At 38.3% G+C, this 17512-nt stretch overlaps 1 protein-coding gene across 2 annotated transcripts in view; it reads left to right on the forward strand.

Moving 5' to 3' along the window:
• Nucleotides 1-15964, forward strand: part of LOC128232456 (serine/threonine-protein kinase 36-like) — a 40554-nt gene extending 24590 nt beyond the window's left edge. For both annotated transcript variants that reach the window (XM_052946017.1, XM_052946018.1), the window contains 12 exons: nucleotides 2519-2629; nucleotides 6202-6276; nucleotides 7283-7510; nucleotides 10366-10469; nucleotides 10806-10919; nucleotides 11170-11329; nucleotides 11546-11687; nucleotides 11939-12123; nucleotides 12298-12427; nucleotides 12664-12736; nucleotides 14606-14702; nucleotides 14867-15964. In XM_052946017.1, coding sequence (XP_052801977.1) covers nucleotides 2519-2629; nucleotides 6202-6276; nucleotides 7283-7510; nucleotides 10366-10469; nucleotides 10806-10919; nucleotides 11170-11329; nucleotides 11546-11687; nucleotides 11939-12123; nucleotides 12298-12427; nucleotides 12664-12736; nucleotides 14606-14702; nucleotides 14867-15064 — 1617 coding nt within the window. In that variant the 3' untranslated portion in view covers nucleotides 15065-15964. The remainder of the gene's footprint in view (nucleotides 1-2518; nucleotides 2630-6201; nucleotides 6277-7282; nucleotides 7511-10365; nucleotides 10470-10805; nucleotides 10920-11169; nucleotides 11330-11545; nucleotides 11688-11938; nucleotides 12124-12297; nucleotides 12428-12663; nucleotides 12737-14605; nucleotides 14703-14866) is intronic.
• The last annotated feature ends 1548 nt before the right edge of the window (nucleotides 15965-17512 follow it).

The raw sequence follows: 17512 nt of genomic DNA on the forward strand, positions 1-17512 counted from the left end.
TAGGCAGCAGCGACCTTGTTGTTCAGTCAGATGGTGTACTGTGGGGTGTTTACTATGTATCTGGTGTTATAAGCAGCAGCAGCCCTGTTGTTCAGTCAGATGGTGTACTGTGGGGTGTTTACTATGAATATTGTGTTATAGGCAGTAGTGACCCTTTTGTTCAGTCAGATGGTGTACTGTGGGGTGTTTACTATGTATATGGTGTTATAGGCAGCAGCGACCTTGTTGTTCAGTCAGATGGTGTACTGTGGGGTGTTTACTATGTATATGGTGTTATAGGCAGCAACAGCCCTGTTGTTCAGTCAGATGGTGTACTGTGGGGTGTTTACTATGTATCTGGTGTTATAGGCAGCAGCGACCTTGTTGTTCAGTCAGATGGTGTACTGTGGGGTGTTTACTATGTATCTGGTGTTATAAGCAGCAGCAGCCCTGTTGTTCAGTCAGATGGTGTACTGTGGGGTGTTTACTATGAATATGGTGTTATAGGCAGTAGTGACCCTTTTGTTCAGTCAGATGGTGTACTGTGGGGTGTTTACTATGTATATGGTGTTATAGGCAGTAGTGACCCTTTTGTACAGTCAGATGGTGTACTGTGGGGTGTTTACTATGTATCTGGTGTTATAAGCAGCAGCAGCGACCTTGTTGTTCAGTCAGATGGTGTACTGTGGGGTGTTTACTATGAATATTGTGTTATAGGCAGTAGTGACCCTTTTGTTCAGTCAGATGGTGTACTGTGGGGTGTTTACTATGTATATGGTGTTATAGGCAGCAGCGACCTTGTTGTTCAGTCAGATGGTGTACTGTGGGGTGTTTACTATGTATATGGTGTTATAGGCAGCAACAGCCCTGTTGTTCAGTCAGATGGTGTACTGTGGGGTGTTTACTATGTATCTGGTGTTAAAGGCAGCAGCGACCTTGTTGTTCAGTCAGATGGTGTACTGTGGGGTGTTTACTATGTATCTGGTGTTATAAGCAGCAGCAGCCCTGTTGTTCAGTCAGATGGTGTACTGTGGGGTGTTTACTATGAATATGGTGTTATAGGCAGTAGTGACCCTTTTGTTCAGTCAGATGGTGTACTGTGGGGTGTTTACTATGTATATGGTGTTATAGGCAGCAGTGACCCTTTTGTACAGTCAGATGGTGTACTGTGGGGTGTTTACTATGTATCTGGTGTTATAGGCAGCAGTGACCCTGTTGTTCAGTCAGATGGTGTACTGTGGGGTGTTTACTATGTATATGGTGTTATAGGCAGCAGTGACCCTGTTGTTCAGTCAGATGGTGTACTGTGGGGTGTTTACTATGTATATGGTGATATAGGCAGCAGTGACCCTGTTGTTCAGCCAGATGGTGTACTGTGGGGTGTTTACTATATATATGGTGTTATAGGCAGCAGTGACCTTGTTGTTCAGTCAGATGGTGTACTGTGGGGTGTTTACTATGTATATGGTGTTATAGGCAGCAGTGACCCTGTTGTTCAGTCAGATGGTGTACTGTGGGGTGTTTACTATGTATATGGTGTTATAGGCAGCAGTGACCCTGTTGTTCAGTCAGATGGTGTACTGTGGGGTGTTTACTATGTATATGGTGTTATAGGCAGAAGCAACCTTGTTGTTCAGTCAGATGGTGTACTGTGGGGTGTTTACTATGTATATGGTGTTATAGGCAGCAGCGACCTTGTTGTTCAGTCAGATGGTGTACTGTGGGGTGTTTACTATGTGTATGGTGTTATAGGCAGCAGCGACCTTGTTGTTCAGTCAGATGGTGTACTGTGGGGTGTTTACTATGTATATGGTGTTATAGGCAGCAGCGACCTTGTTGTTCAGTCAGATGGTGTACTGTGGGGTGTTTACTATGTATATGTTGTTATAGGCAGCAGTGACCCTGTTGTTCAGTCAGATGGTGTACTGTGGGGTGTTTACTATGTATATGTTGTTATAGGCAGCAGTGGCCCTGTTGTTCAGTCAGATGGTGTACTGTGGGGTGTTTACTTTATATATATATTGTGTTTTAGGCAGCAGCGACCTTGTTGTTCAGTCAGATGGTGTACTGTGGGGTGTTAACTTTATATATATATTGTGTTATAGGCAGCAGTGACCCTGTTGTTCAGTCAGATGGTGTACTGTGGGGTGTTAACTTTATATATATATGGTGTTATAGGCAGCAGTGACCCTGTTGTTCAGTCAGATGGTGTTCTGTGGGGTGTTAACTTTATATATATGGTGTTATAGGCAGCAGTGACCCTGTTGTTCAGTCAGATGGTGTTCTGTGGGGTGTTAACTTTATATATATATGGTGTTATAGGCAGCAGTGACCCTGTTGTTCAGTCAGATGGTGTTCTGTGGGGTGTTAACTTTATATATATGGTGTTATAGGCAGCAGTGACCCTGTTGTTCAGTCAGATGGTGTTCTGTTGGGTGTTAACTTTATATATATATGGTACTATAGGCAGCAGTGACCCTGTTGTTCAGTCAGATGGTGTACTGTGGGGTGTTTACTTTATATATATATTGTGTTTTAGGCAGCAGCGGCCCTGTTGTTCAGCCAGATGGTGTACTGTGGTGTGTCTGTTGAGGTCCAGCCAGAGGAGATGCTGCAGGCATGCCTCGCTGTATTCACAGACCTGCAACAGGTAACAAGCAAGACATAACATACATGTTTAGCCCCTCGTTATAGAGTCACGCTTCATACAGTCATAACTTGGGGTAGCATCTTTCATATTCATTGCAGAGCAGTTCTTAATACTGTATGAAACAACATTGTTTACAACAGAATTTTCTCAAAATATTATGGTCGATAAAATACCATGTTTAAGGTTTTTAAGGTTTCTATTACACTTTATTGTCGCCCATAAGTTTTGAAACTTTGTCCTCATGTTGAGATTATGAATGTGTGTAGCAGTTCGAGATGAACAATCAGGGGGACAAAACATAATCAATGATCAGACTTAAACAGAGTGGTTATTTTGATTATCATTTATTTCATCGTTCAAAAGAATGAACAATTGCCAAAAATCATTGCTGACTGACGTGCATGAATTATAGAAAGAACATTTGGCCACCCAGAAATCGTTGCTGACTGACGTACATGAATCATAGAAATAACATTTGGCCACCCAGAAATCGTTGCTGACTGACATGCATGAATTATAGAAATAACATTTGGCCACCCAGAAATTGTTGCTGACTGACGTACATGAATCATAGAAAGAACATTTGGCCACCCAGAAATCGTTGCTGACTGACGTACATGAATCATAGAAAGAACATTTGGCCACCCAGAAATCATTGCTGACTGATGTACATGAATCATAGAAAGAACATTTGGCCACCCAGAAATCATTGCTGACTGACGTACATGAATCATAGAAAGAACATTTGGCCACCCAGAAATCGTTGCTGACTGACGTACATGAATCATAGAAAGAACATTTGGCCACCCAGAAATCATTGCTGACTGACGTACATGAATCATAGAAAGAACATTTGGCCACCCAGAAATCGTTGCTGACTGACGTACATGAATCATAGAAAGAACATTTGGCCACCCAGAAATCGTTGCTGACTGACGTACATGAATCATAGAAATAACATTTGGCCACCCAGAAATCGTTGCTGACTGATGTACATGAATCATAGAAATAACATTTGGCCACCCAGAAATCATTGCTGACTGATGTACATGAATCATAGAAAGAACATTTGGCCACCCAGAAATCATTGCTGACTGACGTACATGAATCATAGAAATAACATTTGGCCACCCAGAAATCGTTGCTGACTGACGTACATGACTCATAGAAAGAACATTTGGCCACCCAGAAATCATTGCTGACTGACGTACATGAATCATAGAAAGAACATTTGGCCACCCAGAAATCATTGCTGACTGACGTACATGACTCATAGAAAGAACATTTGGCCACCCAGAAATCGTTGCTGACTGACGTACATGAATCATAGAAATAACATTTGGCCACCCAGAAATCGTTGCTGACTGACGTACATGAATCATAGAAATAACATTTGGCCACCCAGAAATCATTGCTGACTGACGTACATGAATCATAGAAATAACATTTGGCCACCCAGAAATCGTTGCTGACTGACATGCATGAATTATAGAAATAACATTTGGCCACCCAGAAATTGTTGCTGACTGACGTACATGAATCATAGAAAGAACATTTGGCCACCCAGAAATCGTTGCTGACTGACGTACATGACTCATAGAAAGAACATTTGGCCACCCAGAAATCGTTGCTGACTGACGTACATGACTCATAGAAAGAACATTTGGCCACCCAGAAATCGTTGCTGACTGACGTACATGAATCATAGAAATAACATTTGGCCACCCAGAAATCATTGCTGACTGACGTACATGAATCATAGAAATAACATTTGGCCACCCAGAAATCATTGCTGACTGATGTACATGAATCATAGAAAGAACATTTGGCCACTCAGAAATCATTGCTGACTGACGTACATGAATCATAGAAAGAACATTTGGCCACCCAGAAATCGTTGCTGACTGACGTACATGAATCATAGAAAGAACATTTGGCCACCCAGAAATCGTTGCTGATTGATGTACATGACTCATAGAAAGAACATTTGGCCACCCAGAAATCATTTCTGACTGACGTACATGAATCATAGAAATAACATTTGGCCACCCAGAAATCATTGCTGACTGATGTACATGAATCAGAGAAAGAACATTTGGCCACCCAGAAATCATTGCTGACTGACGTACATTAAACATAGAAAGAACATTTGGCCACCCAGAAATCATTGCTGACTGACGTACATGAATCATAGAAAGAACATTTGGCCACCCAGAAATCGTTGCTGACTGACGTACATTAAACATAGAAAGAACATTTGGCCACCCAGAAATCGTTGCTGACTGACGTACATGAATCATAGAAAGAACATTTGGCCACCCAGAAATCATTGCTGACTGACGTACATGAATCATAGAAAGAACATTTGGCCACCCAGAAATCGTTGCTGACTGACGTACATGAATCATAGAAAGAACATTTGGCCACCCAGAAATCGTTGCTGACTGACGTACATTGACTCATAGAAAGAACATTTGGCCACACAGAAATCGTTGCTGACTGACGTACATGAATCATAGAAAGAACATTTGGCCACCCAGAAATCGTTGCTGACTGACGTACATGAATCATAGAAATAACATTTGGCCACCCAGAAATCGTTGCTGACTGACGTACATGACTCATAGAAAGAACATTTGGCCACCCAGAAATCGTTGCTGACTGACGTACATGAATCATAGAAAGAACATTTGGCCACCCAGAAATCGTTGCTGACTGACGTACATGACTCATAGAAAGAACATTTGGCCACCCAGAAATCGTTGCTGACTGACGTACATGAATCATAGAAAGAACATTTGGCCACACAGAAATCGTTGCTGACTGACGTACATGAATCATAGAAAATAACATTTGGCTACTCAGAAATATCTCTTCATTTTGAGATAAACACTAACTGGTAATGAAAAATCATCAAGATCCAAAATAGTTTAAAATATATGATTCTGGTGGCTCACTGGCAAATATAAATTTGTTATGTGTCCTGGAAAGAAAAACAATTTGTTTCACTTTTTGACTAGGTTAATTTTCACACTGGTCAAGTTGTAAGTCACTTCTGTTTTAACTGTAACATAATTTATAGACATAGACACAACCGACTTCATAACAGTAACAATCTGTTCTGTTTGTTTTCTCATATAGAGTCATCATTTTACATGCTGTTGCAATCTATGCATAAAATGTTCTAACCTCCGTGACCAAATCTTCCGTGACCAAATCTTCCGACTTGAACTCTGTAGGCTTTGGTGATAGTTGGTGGTAGTTTTTATTCATTTCTGCAATCATATTGTTTATTTATCATCCTGTACCAATCAATGCTCCCATTCACACTTTGATGTGAAACATTTGTGATTTTTCGTAAAAAGGGAATCTTAAATCATTACAACTTGAATAAAAATGAATTCCCAGAAATAATATAAAATCATAACAATTATAATTACTTTATTCAAGAAATTTTAACTTTCATAATACAAGTACTTAATAAGTGTGTTGCAGTTTTTTCAACTTATTTGAAAGCTGATCCCAGTCAGATCATTTGGAGAATGTGAATGTGATTCTGTGCTCTCTTGCAGATCTGTGTGCGGTGTCCGTTTGACTACGGCATCATGGACGGCCTTATGTTGCTGCTGTGTGAAATGCTCATCCAGGTATAGTGCACATATTGGCTTCGCTAACGATCCAGGGATTATCCAATTCAAGATTGAGAGCCTTTAATTTCATAATATTGTAAAGTTTTAAGTTATATGAACATTTACATTAAGTAAGAAATACCTTGAAATGGATGAAAAGGTATTTGGACCCTGCTTTGGGCCTGAATCCTCAATTTGAGTCCAACTCAAACTAACTTTTCAGGATTTTAAGTATCTTCCATTGCCAAGAGTGTAAGATAGGTTCATCCCAACCCTCGCGCAGGGTGTTTTGCGGAAACAAGGTTTACCAAGTTTCCGCAAAACACCCTGCACGAGGGTTGGGATGAACCTATCTTAACGAGCGGCTATGGTAGATGATTTTTCTCCCACCTCAGTTAAACAAAATTAAGTAAAAATGTTGTTTTTTGCTGGAACTCTATTATGTGCAGTGAATATAAATGCGTATGGATATGTGATAATTCTTGGTTGTCATGGATATGCATGCAGTGATTCAGATTATGTTAATACTGAAATTGGTCTTTAAATAGTTATTTCTTTAAAGGTGTGTGAAAACTTTTTTATGGTGTCATTTGAAGCCAGAAATAATTAATTAGTGTTCTAAATATTGCCACAAGACAAGGTTTCCATGATGCTACAGACAACAGTCTTCAACAAGGGAGGTAATTATAATGTGGTGACCATTAAAAAAGGAGCTCCATACGGGCATTTTCTCTTCGTCCGTGGGCAAGATAAGAATTTCTAGCATCGTTAAATTGTTAGGTCTACTTATCTGAGGTGGTGTTGTTTAGTCTGTTGTCTCTGTTATACTGAATTTGAAACCTTTTTCCAAATTGAATTTCAACTTTACTCTTGTTATATTGTGTATTTAAATAACGAAGAAAGTCAGGAGGCAAGGGTCTAAAACACCTTGTCGAAAGTATTAAGTGAAAGAGTATAACTTATCTGTATAAGTTGCTTCAGACTGATTGGCATGCCATATGAATGTTCCCTGTATGCCCTGCAGTCAGATGCTCCTGTTGCCCAGCTCTACATCGAGACTGGTATCTGGGGGACATTGTGGCACCGAGTAGCGCAGGCCTTGCAGGTGGTCAACCCGGATACAGACATGCCCATACATGACATTGAGACAGACGCTGAGGCCCAGAGGGGGTTCCGGGATCCAGACTGGTCCCTCGTCTCTCCACAGGGCCTCATGGCTGTTCTCCAGATGTCAGTCACTGTCTTCACCAAGGTAACAATCATGCAAGCATTTGGTAGAATCAAGAATATGCTTGTTAAATCACACTTAGTAAGCTTTTAAATCACAATCAGTATTTAGCTTGACTATTTGAAGAATTAGGAGAGCTATACAGTATACTAATCACCCAAGTGCTGCTAGGGCTTTCACACCTTGGTTAAGGTTTTGCATGTAAGCATGTTAGCACCTTAAAGTCATTATCTCAGCAAATGCATCATGTATTGCACTGAAACGTTAGATATGTATTCCCAACTATCAAAACTACTTAATTTGAATAAGTTAGATAACACTAATATAGTGCAAATTATGGACCTTTATTATTTGACTGGTTACGGTTTTGCATGTAAGAACACATAGGTTAATAATTCAGCAACTACTTGATGTATTGCATTGAGACTTTATACAATGGTACTTTACCATCCAACAGACTTAAGTAACCAAGTTAGATAACTCTATTTTGCATAAAATGCGTATTATGGCCCTTTATTATTCAACAAATACATCATGTATGCATTGAAACTTGTATTCCCAATTATCCAACTTTATTAATTATTCTAGTGCAATAACTTTGAATATCTATGTGCATATAAGCACACACAACGCAGTACCTTTTATTATATACATTACTGGTTAGATCATGCCACATGTTTTCATAATAAATGTCATTTTAATGACGCACTATTTTGTTTGATGACATCATTTTAATAGCGCACAATGATACTTGTTATGACGTAACCTCACAAGAGTGGAATACGGCCGTATTGCACTGGAGTGGAATACGGACTACCGTATTTTGCGATATGTATTGCGTGTTGATTAATGATGGGTATATAATAAAACTCTATATTGCAAATAATGGCCCTTTAATATTGGCTCAGAAACTCCTGTTAAGGTTTTGCATTTTACCACATTTAAGTCAATATCTCAGCAACTTCATCATGTATTGCATTGAACCTTTATACATGGGCTCCCAACAATTCAACCTTCTTAATAAATCAAGTACGATAACCCTATCTTGCTTTATGATATAAATTTTGCTCCTTAATTATTTGACTTAAAATTTCTGGTTCAGGTTTTGCATGTTAGCACATGAAAGTCAATTACTCAGAAACTACGAGGGTTGTCCGGAAAGTTTTGAGACTGCATTCATAAAAAACATTTGACTCATAGGATTCATTCAAAAATTTTATCAGCTGACAATTGTATCTAATATAAATAAATCCTGAAAGTTTCAACAATATACTATGAAGTGAACGTATACAACAAACAGTACAAAACGTACAGGTGACAAGTTACGGAGCACTTCGTAGTCTCATTGCGTCACGTCATTTATAGTTTTACAAAATACACTCCTTCTGCACGTACACACTTACCGTGGCATTCAACCCATTGCTTGAATATCTGTCCGTACCACTCTTTTATGGTATTATGAACAACTGTCCTTTTTAGCTGAACAGATTCGCCAATTTCCCTCACTGTTCTCCGCTGGGCTTCTTGTAACATGTCCCACACTGAAATTACGCCACTTTCACTCAAGACTGACGGTCTGTCGCTCCGCTTTAAATCACACAGATTTCCATGCCCGTCACTGAAACGTCCATGCCAGCGTAATATCAAAGCCCTTAAACATGTTGGCTTTGATTTATCCTGTTTTAGAAACGTATAAATATATGTAGGAGTCATTCCGCTGCGAACACAGTGTTTGATCATAGCGCGCTGCTCCGTGCGTGACGTCAACGTTGGAATTTTTTTCCGACATCTTAGAAATACCTCTCTACTTCTGTTGATCGTTACAAACTTGTCCACAGTTAGATGGCGTCAATAATTTGCGCAGAGATGCAGCTGACGTCATACTGTAGTCATATGTTTTGACATGAAGTTTTGGCGTCTATTATGCAGACGGAGTAGTATATATGAATTGTAAACAATTTTCAGAAAACGTCAATTTCAAAGTGCTCCGTGAAACGCTAGATGGGTTGTCTTGACAACCATTTCTTTCCTCATTATGAGATCATATAATTTTATTTTTCAAAAGAAAACTCGTGAATAGTTTATATACACCACTGTTAATTGTTTGTTGATTTATATTAAAAACGTTTTATAATATAGACACAGTCTCAAAACTTTCCGGACAACCCTTATACTTGATTAATTACATTGAAATTTTATAAACAATCAAGTATGATAACTCTGTCTTGCATGTAATACATATTTTGCCCCCATTTTTACTTAAAAATTCTGCTTAAATTGACACTATTATTTAAAATCAATACATATACATGTATAACAAACATAAATTTTGAGTTATAAACCTTTAACTACTTACTAAATAATGCATTTATGGAAAATATTAATTACTGATTACAAGATAATAGCCGTGTATTTTAGCTGAGAATGCAAAAGTATCAAATGATTGCTGAGTGCTAAAAGATTAACAATGATTTAATATATACTCATAAGGTAGAAATACCGTGTTTTCTGCACCTTTCTTTCAAATTAAATTCAGTATTCTTCATAAGAACCATTATTTTCAACATTTATTCATACTCTTTAGTATATTGTATTGATTGTGGTACATCTAATTTTGGAGTAAGAGTGCATCTTTAAGGTTTTGCATTTAATCTAAGTAACACTTTGCAATTCAAAACTTGAAATCAGCAGAAAGGTCCAGCGCGCTGTCTCTGTGACTGCTCTTGTTTAAGAAAAAAACATTTGTATAAAAATTATGGCATTATATTTCAAACATATTTTTTAAACTTACTGTTTAACTGGAACACATAAACATTAAAGCTATGATGAATCAGGATGTTTGCTCCATGTCAATTATATTGTGTTCCATGTGTTACCAGGAGACCCAGCAGTGCATCCCTAACCTGGCAGTGGCGGACAGCATCATCATGCTCACCCTGATACACCTGCTAAGACGCGAGTTTCTCCATTCCCTTAGCAACAGGTGAGTCTGGGACCCTTGTGGCTTCGATGATCATTCTCTTTCAACTACAAGATATTTTCATACTTTAGGATATTCGGAGGAGCATAATATAAAATAATTTTATCAAAGTCATATATATCGGGAAAGAATTCATAATGGAATAGCTTTTATTTTTATATAGTTATATTACAGAACTGTTTACTTTTGCAATGTGCAAGTGCACCAATCAAATGTTAACTTGTTGTTTCTAAAAAGTAGCAATGAAAACATGGCACATTTCTCATTTTGCTTGTTAGCTTGTCATTTACCATTCAAGTTGATACCCTCCCCTCCCCTACCCTGCCTTGCTTTTTATAGTTTTAGTGTGGAGGGTCCACAGCTAACAGTGGACCTGATCCTGGAGGTGACTCAGATCTGCTGCTTCCCCTTTGCCGTTGACGCCTCTGACGACCTCCTCGCTGAGATACAGGTGTAAGTATATACTGCGGCTATGATGATAGAAATTACACATGAGATTATGCATTTAGTTCACATTCTTACATATTCATTAACATATCCTGTCTTAACACTTTATATTCGGTGATATCATCTTAATGATTTCACTTGTCATTGAAATTTGATTGCTTAAATGTGTTTCTTGACTTAAATTGTCTGATTCTACTGTGAATCTTTGATAGTGCATATTATCTCTCTCCAAGTACATGTATGCTTCCCCGAGCAGGTGCCTGCACAGTCACGGTTTGATGCCGAAGCTGATGTTTGCTTGCCAGAAGTACCTGCGGGAAGAGCAGCTAGAGACGCCCGTTGGCCTAGTCACACGTCTTGTACTCTCGAACAACATCTTTGTTCAGCAGTTCTGTGATTCTGTGAAAGATCTCAAAGTAAGTAGACTATGGGTACATGTAACTAAGTGTTATGATTTCTACCTCTATAATTATGCATGGTTAAGTTTCAACAAGAAGATTATAGTTTTAGACATTTGATACTTGTTGTATTTTACAGACATACTTGACGTATACCTTTAGGAGTACAACTGATTTGATAGTGTACTGATTACTTTCTGGCTTTAATGTGTGATAAATGTTATGTTCATGCAGTACATTCCGTTCCTGGTGAGCAGCGTCTGCCCATCCAGCCCGGTGTCTGTGGTTTGTGACACCGTCTCCCTATTAAACCACCTTGTACGCACCTCCTCCCAACACATCGCCCTCGTCAAGACAGTCCTCCACTCCAATAAAGGTAACGGGATTTATTGTAATGGTTTCTTCTGGCCAACTATTACTGTGAGATTGAAGATAAAAACTTATTCATACATACTATACATATATATAACACTTTTGAAGCATTCCATCATGGATTTGATTCAATGTTTGGTTTTTGAGTTCTGTCTTTTTAAGTTACTCTTTCTCACTGTAATACCAGTATGTAAGTTAAACATCCATTCTTCTCTGTGTAGGTACATAAAACATTTACTGTGTTTGTTGATGCAGGTGATCAGGACAAGTTGACTTCACTGATCCGACACCAAGCCTCGTCTGTGAAGTCGCGCACCTGCAGTCTCCTTGGCAACCTTATGAAACACAATGCCCAAATGTACACATTCCTCAAACAGCGAGACAAGCTCTGTGAGGGACTGCTTGCCTGCCTCAAAGATGAAGATCAAAACGTCAGAAAGGTAAAACATAATTATTGAGAATCAAAATGTCGACATGTATGACAAGAAAATGAAAGAAAATGTTTACCGTAATTCTGTTTTTCTGCCATTTCATCAAATTCCGTTGTGATTTTCTGTTATATTTTCTGTTATGCTTCTTTCTTTTCTGTGACAGCTACAAAATTATTTTATCAGGGTGCGAGTTACGCGGTTGGAAATGCTGCGTTCCACAGCGACAGTCTGTATGTGAAACTGAAGCCAGCCGTGCCACAGCTGGTCGAGCTACTCAAGGACCCAGTCTCAAAAACCAGGATCAACGCTGCTTGTATGGGACCTGGAGCACTCATCTTGCTTTTCTCTCAAAAACTCAATTCCTTTCATGTTGATATTACATTAATTTCGAAGAAACACATGTATCTTACAGATATCCTACTGGCTGATATTGCATTATCAGTCTAGAAAATGGTGATTTATTGTAGTATATCTGAACTAAAGCTAACATAAAGTATACAAGTTTTATTGAGACATACATGTTTATTGATATTGATATTTTGTTGCCAGGTGCGCTGGGTAATCTGGGTCTACACTCAAGCCTGCTGTCCCCACAGCTGAAAAAGTGTAAAGTTGTTCAAAGGTACATTCATATTTAATTAACAAGCATTTTTCTATGTTGAAACCATATAATCTGTGTGAAAGCATTTGTTCTCTGTTAGATCATGTATTAGCTGTATTACATACATGAAAATATCTCTTTAGAACAAAAACAAAAATACAGTTGTCACTTTATACATTTAATTTGATTCTAAATACAATTATCTTAATTTTTGTGTTGAAAATGATTAAACTTTTCATTTATGTAAAAGTATTATACTAGTCAGTAGAATTTGTAATACAATTGTTGCAGTTACATATATATGTAAGGGTCACAAATGGGCAGGGTCCCTCAAACAGGCGTTATTCACATGGGCGTTATTCACTAATGGGCAGGGTCGCACAAACAGGCCTTATTCACTAATGGGCAAGATCCCTCAAACAGGCGTTATTCACTAATGGGCAGGGGCCCACAAACAGGTGTTATTCATTAATGGGCAGGGGCCCACAAAAAGGCATTATTCACTAATGGGCACAGTCCCACAAACACGCATTATTCACTTATGGGCAGGGTCGCACAAACAGGCGGTATTCACACGGGCGTTATTCACTAATGGGCAGGGTCCCACAAACAGGCATTATTCACTAATGGGCAGGGTCGCACAAACAGGCGTTATTCACACGGGCGTTATTCACTAATGGGCAGGGTCGCACAAACAGGCATTATTCACTAATGGGCAGGGGCCCACAAACAGGCGTTATTTACTAATGGGCAGGATCCCACAAACAGGCATTATTCACTTATGGGCAGGGGCCCACAAACAGGCGTTATTTACTAATGGGCAGGGGCCCACAAACAGGCATTATTCACTTATGGGCAGGGGCCCACAAACAGGCGTTATTCACTAATGGGCAGGGGCCCACAAACAGGCGTTATTCACTTATGGGCATGGTCGCTCAAACAGCAGGCTTGTTTTATTGGAAACAGCAACTCATCAATCCTATAACAGCATTCAGAATTGGTCAATAGCAAAACCTATATGCTCAAACTTGTTGGGATGTTGGTCATAACCTTAAATTACCCCAAAGACATTCAATTCAAAATGACAAATTGATTGCCATGGGGTCGGGGGCATACATGTTTAACAAACATATTTTCTTTTCTAATATTGGCCTTATGTCTGACAAGGCCCAATCGTGGGCCTTTGTCACTTGACTGTGACAGCTCTTGTTTTGTTTTATTTCATGAAAAAATCAGGTTTATTGGGCAAGATAGTCATGGAGACCTTCTAAGCATACATATATAACTGATTCTGCCATGTTGATACATCTTTAATGTAAAATTAATGTAAGTTTAGAAAAAAATCATTTTTAAAGTAGAGATCTTGACTGCCAAACTGCCTAATGCCTGGTGTGCTAGTTGGCCGTGTTTGGCATTAGACAATTTATGATCACAGTCATTTATTTAAAACATGAATCTGCTAATGCTCAACTCTTATATTAGTTTCATCTTTCTCTATATTTTGTTATTCTATGTACTGAAACAACACTTACTGCCATAGATTACAGCTGTGTCACAACAGAATAAAACAAGCTTGATGATGTCCCGCACTTGTTATGGCAAGATGTTTCATGACATATGCAGACATAAATGAGTCAGCCGTGCAGGAGTTTTCTCAAAACAATTTGGTCTAGGATCCCGAGAAATACAAATCTGTTTCCAATTTCGCTTTGTCCACTTCCAGTTGGGGAGAAATCTGTCAATTTGTGGAAAACTCTTTTTAAAACATAACAGTTAGTTGGAAAATGTCTAAAAAAGTCAGATCAAGCCTGTTTGTGAGTCCTACATATGCATATATTCATGATAATTTCTTCACTAGTATCCATTTACTAGTATTGCCTTCTATTCCAGTTTGGTATATGCAGCTTGCCATGACAGTCAGCCCGGTGTTCAAATCAGCGCATTGCTCGCTCTACGCACTCTATCAAAACAGGACGATCTCAAAAAGGTACACATGAACATTGCCATTTTATTTCACAGACTTTATCATTAATTTTTTGTCAGAACTATCACATCAGATCTAAATAGCCATTGATACTGTACAAATACTGATGTTTAATATATTTTGTTAGCGAACTCATAATTTAAAAGGGTTTATTAAATTGTTCACAGGAAATGTCATCCTCTAAAACTGTGGATAAGTTGTCAGAATTGACTTCCACAACCCCACGACCTTCCTCAGCGACGCCAAGGTCAAACAGCAGTTTGGTGACCTCGAGCCTACAGAGCAGTAGAGGTCATACCAGCTCCAGCTCCGTCCTCACACACTGCAGCAAGCTCATACAGCTTCTTCAGGGGCATAACACCTGAATGCATGTGAGCTTCACCGGACATAACACCTGAACGCATGTGACCTTTACGGGACATAACACCTAAACACATGTGACCTTCACCGGGCATAACACCTGAACGCATGTGACCTTCACTGGACATAACACCTGAACACATGTGACCTTCACCGGGCATAACACCTGAACGCATGTGACCTTTACGGGACATAACTCTGAACACATGCGACCTTCACCTTGGGGGTGGTGATCATAAAGCTAGAGGTCACCAAATATGTGTTGAATGTGTAACAGAGTTTGGCCATTCAGGAGAATGTTATCAATGACCTGTGATGGTTTTGGTCACCCAGGAACGTATGTGCCAGTGCCAGAGGCAGAATATTTTCGTAAGTGATTTTCTGAACTAAGGAAAGAAGTCTGGCTAGTGTGTGAAGGACAGCTCATAACAGGGGGAAATGCCAAGTGTGTAAAAATGTCGAAATGTTTGGTGAACATTAAAATATTTGAATCTTTTATAAATAATTATTCAATGTACTCTTGACTAAAACGGGATGATTTAAACAGCTGTCATACAGACATTGACCCTGCTGTGAAACTAGTGTCAATAAATACATGGTGATGTAATCAACATTTGGATTCATGTGCTCATGAATTAATGGCCAGTTGTTTTTCCCGATATTTTTCGTCAATATTCTTTATAACTGGCATGAAATTGGACTGCTCTTAATCCAGTCAGCATGTTATTGTTATGATTTGTGATCCGTCCGTGATACATGTAGTTTTACTATCTTGTAACCATTTTTTGCACCATTTTACATGACTGTATACATTTTGTGTGTTGAAATTTTACCATACATGTTATTGTTAACGTCTTAATACTATAATCTAACAAAATGCTAGAATAAACAACAACAAAAACGCACAGATGGTAAGTTGGTTGTCATTTCTCCAGCGGTTCTAAAGTTCAGGATTTATCATGAACTCAGGGTTGAGAGCTGTTTACTTCAGACTATTGTACTGTTGTAAGTTTTTTGTTCGGATATTTTTATAAAATACAGTAGGAAGTACCTAGTAGGAAAATAATTGAAACTTGTTTGATGTCACTTGTCTTATAGCCAGTTATCTTAAAATTCGGGGACTGTTTATAGTCCCCACTGATATGTACATAATTGACACATGACATGTGTATAATGTATTGTCATCACATCCACAACTCTGGCATAAGGGCCCAATCATTGTAAAAACAAGACAAATAATGTTATACACAACAACCCAGTTGTTGGCAAACGGTTTATCATTTTATTTATTAAACAACACAAAAAATTGAATATTGAATACTGCTTTTGACATTCAAATACCAAATGTTCGATTGAATATTTGAATATTTGTTTGCATCCCTATTTAGAACCTGTTTCTTGGAATTCTTGTTAACATTATTAAATAACAATAAATTGATAGTTTATGAATGTACATGTATATTTGGAGTTCTTACTGAAATATTTTAAAAATTATTAACCTGGCTTTCAGCGAATACTCGCAAGGTTATCAATAAGGATGTTAGGGCCAGCTAGGGTCAAAATGGTGATTTTCGCTCATTAACTTGAGTTTGTTCAGATTGAAATTTTTATTGCCTGGTACTTAAGAATAGAAATAGTTTCGGCGCAATCATTTTGGAACGATGTTAGTGATGAAACTTGTAAGTGTTGAGTATGTTTCAACTGCCAGGGTGTAATTTTATTTCATCTATGCTTTTATACTGGCAGTATGAGAAACGAAGCATGCTATGGGTACTCATCTTTTATTTGCATCTGCTAAATGTACATGCACCAATCACAAAAGCACTGGAAATTTGGCATATGCTAATACAGTGTGTGTATACCATGTGATAAATTGCATCATAAATGCTACATCGGAAGGCAACATTTTTATTTAAAATGAAGGCTTAAATTAAAGATGACTTTTCTTCTACTGCACCATTTTAAATAAAAACAAAGGGCAGTCTATGCCGCTTAAAGATGCACTCTTACTCCCAAATAAGATATACCACAATTAATAAAATTGTTTTAACATTCTAAAAAAAATGAATAAATGTCGAAAACAATTGTTCTTATGAAGGATACAGAGTTTAATTTTTAAAAAATGAGCATAAAACACGGTATTTCTACCTTATGAGACTATAGTAGATCACAGTAAATCTTTTAGCATTCACCAATCATTTAATATTTTTGCGCTTTCTGCTATTAAATACACGGTTACAATCTTGTTATCGGTAGTTAATATTTTCCAGGCGGTTCAAAAGTGGCTAAGGTTAGGAACAGGGGGTTCAAAAGTGGCTGGGCTTGGGTACAGGGGGTCAGAAGTGGCTTTTTTGCCATTTTATATTAATTTGAGAAATGTTTGTATTCTTTCAGTGTAGCCTGCTCCGTCACCAGCATTCATATTTTGACAATGTGTAGTGTTCCACTAATAT

Source organism: Mya arenaria, chromosome 4, assembly GCF_026914265.1.
Source record: "Mya arenaria isolate MELC-2E11 chromosome 4, ASM2691426v1".
NCBI classification, from domain to species: Eukaryota; Metazoa; Mollusca; class Bivalvia; order Myida; family Myidae; genus Mya; species Mya arenaria.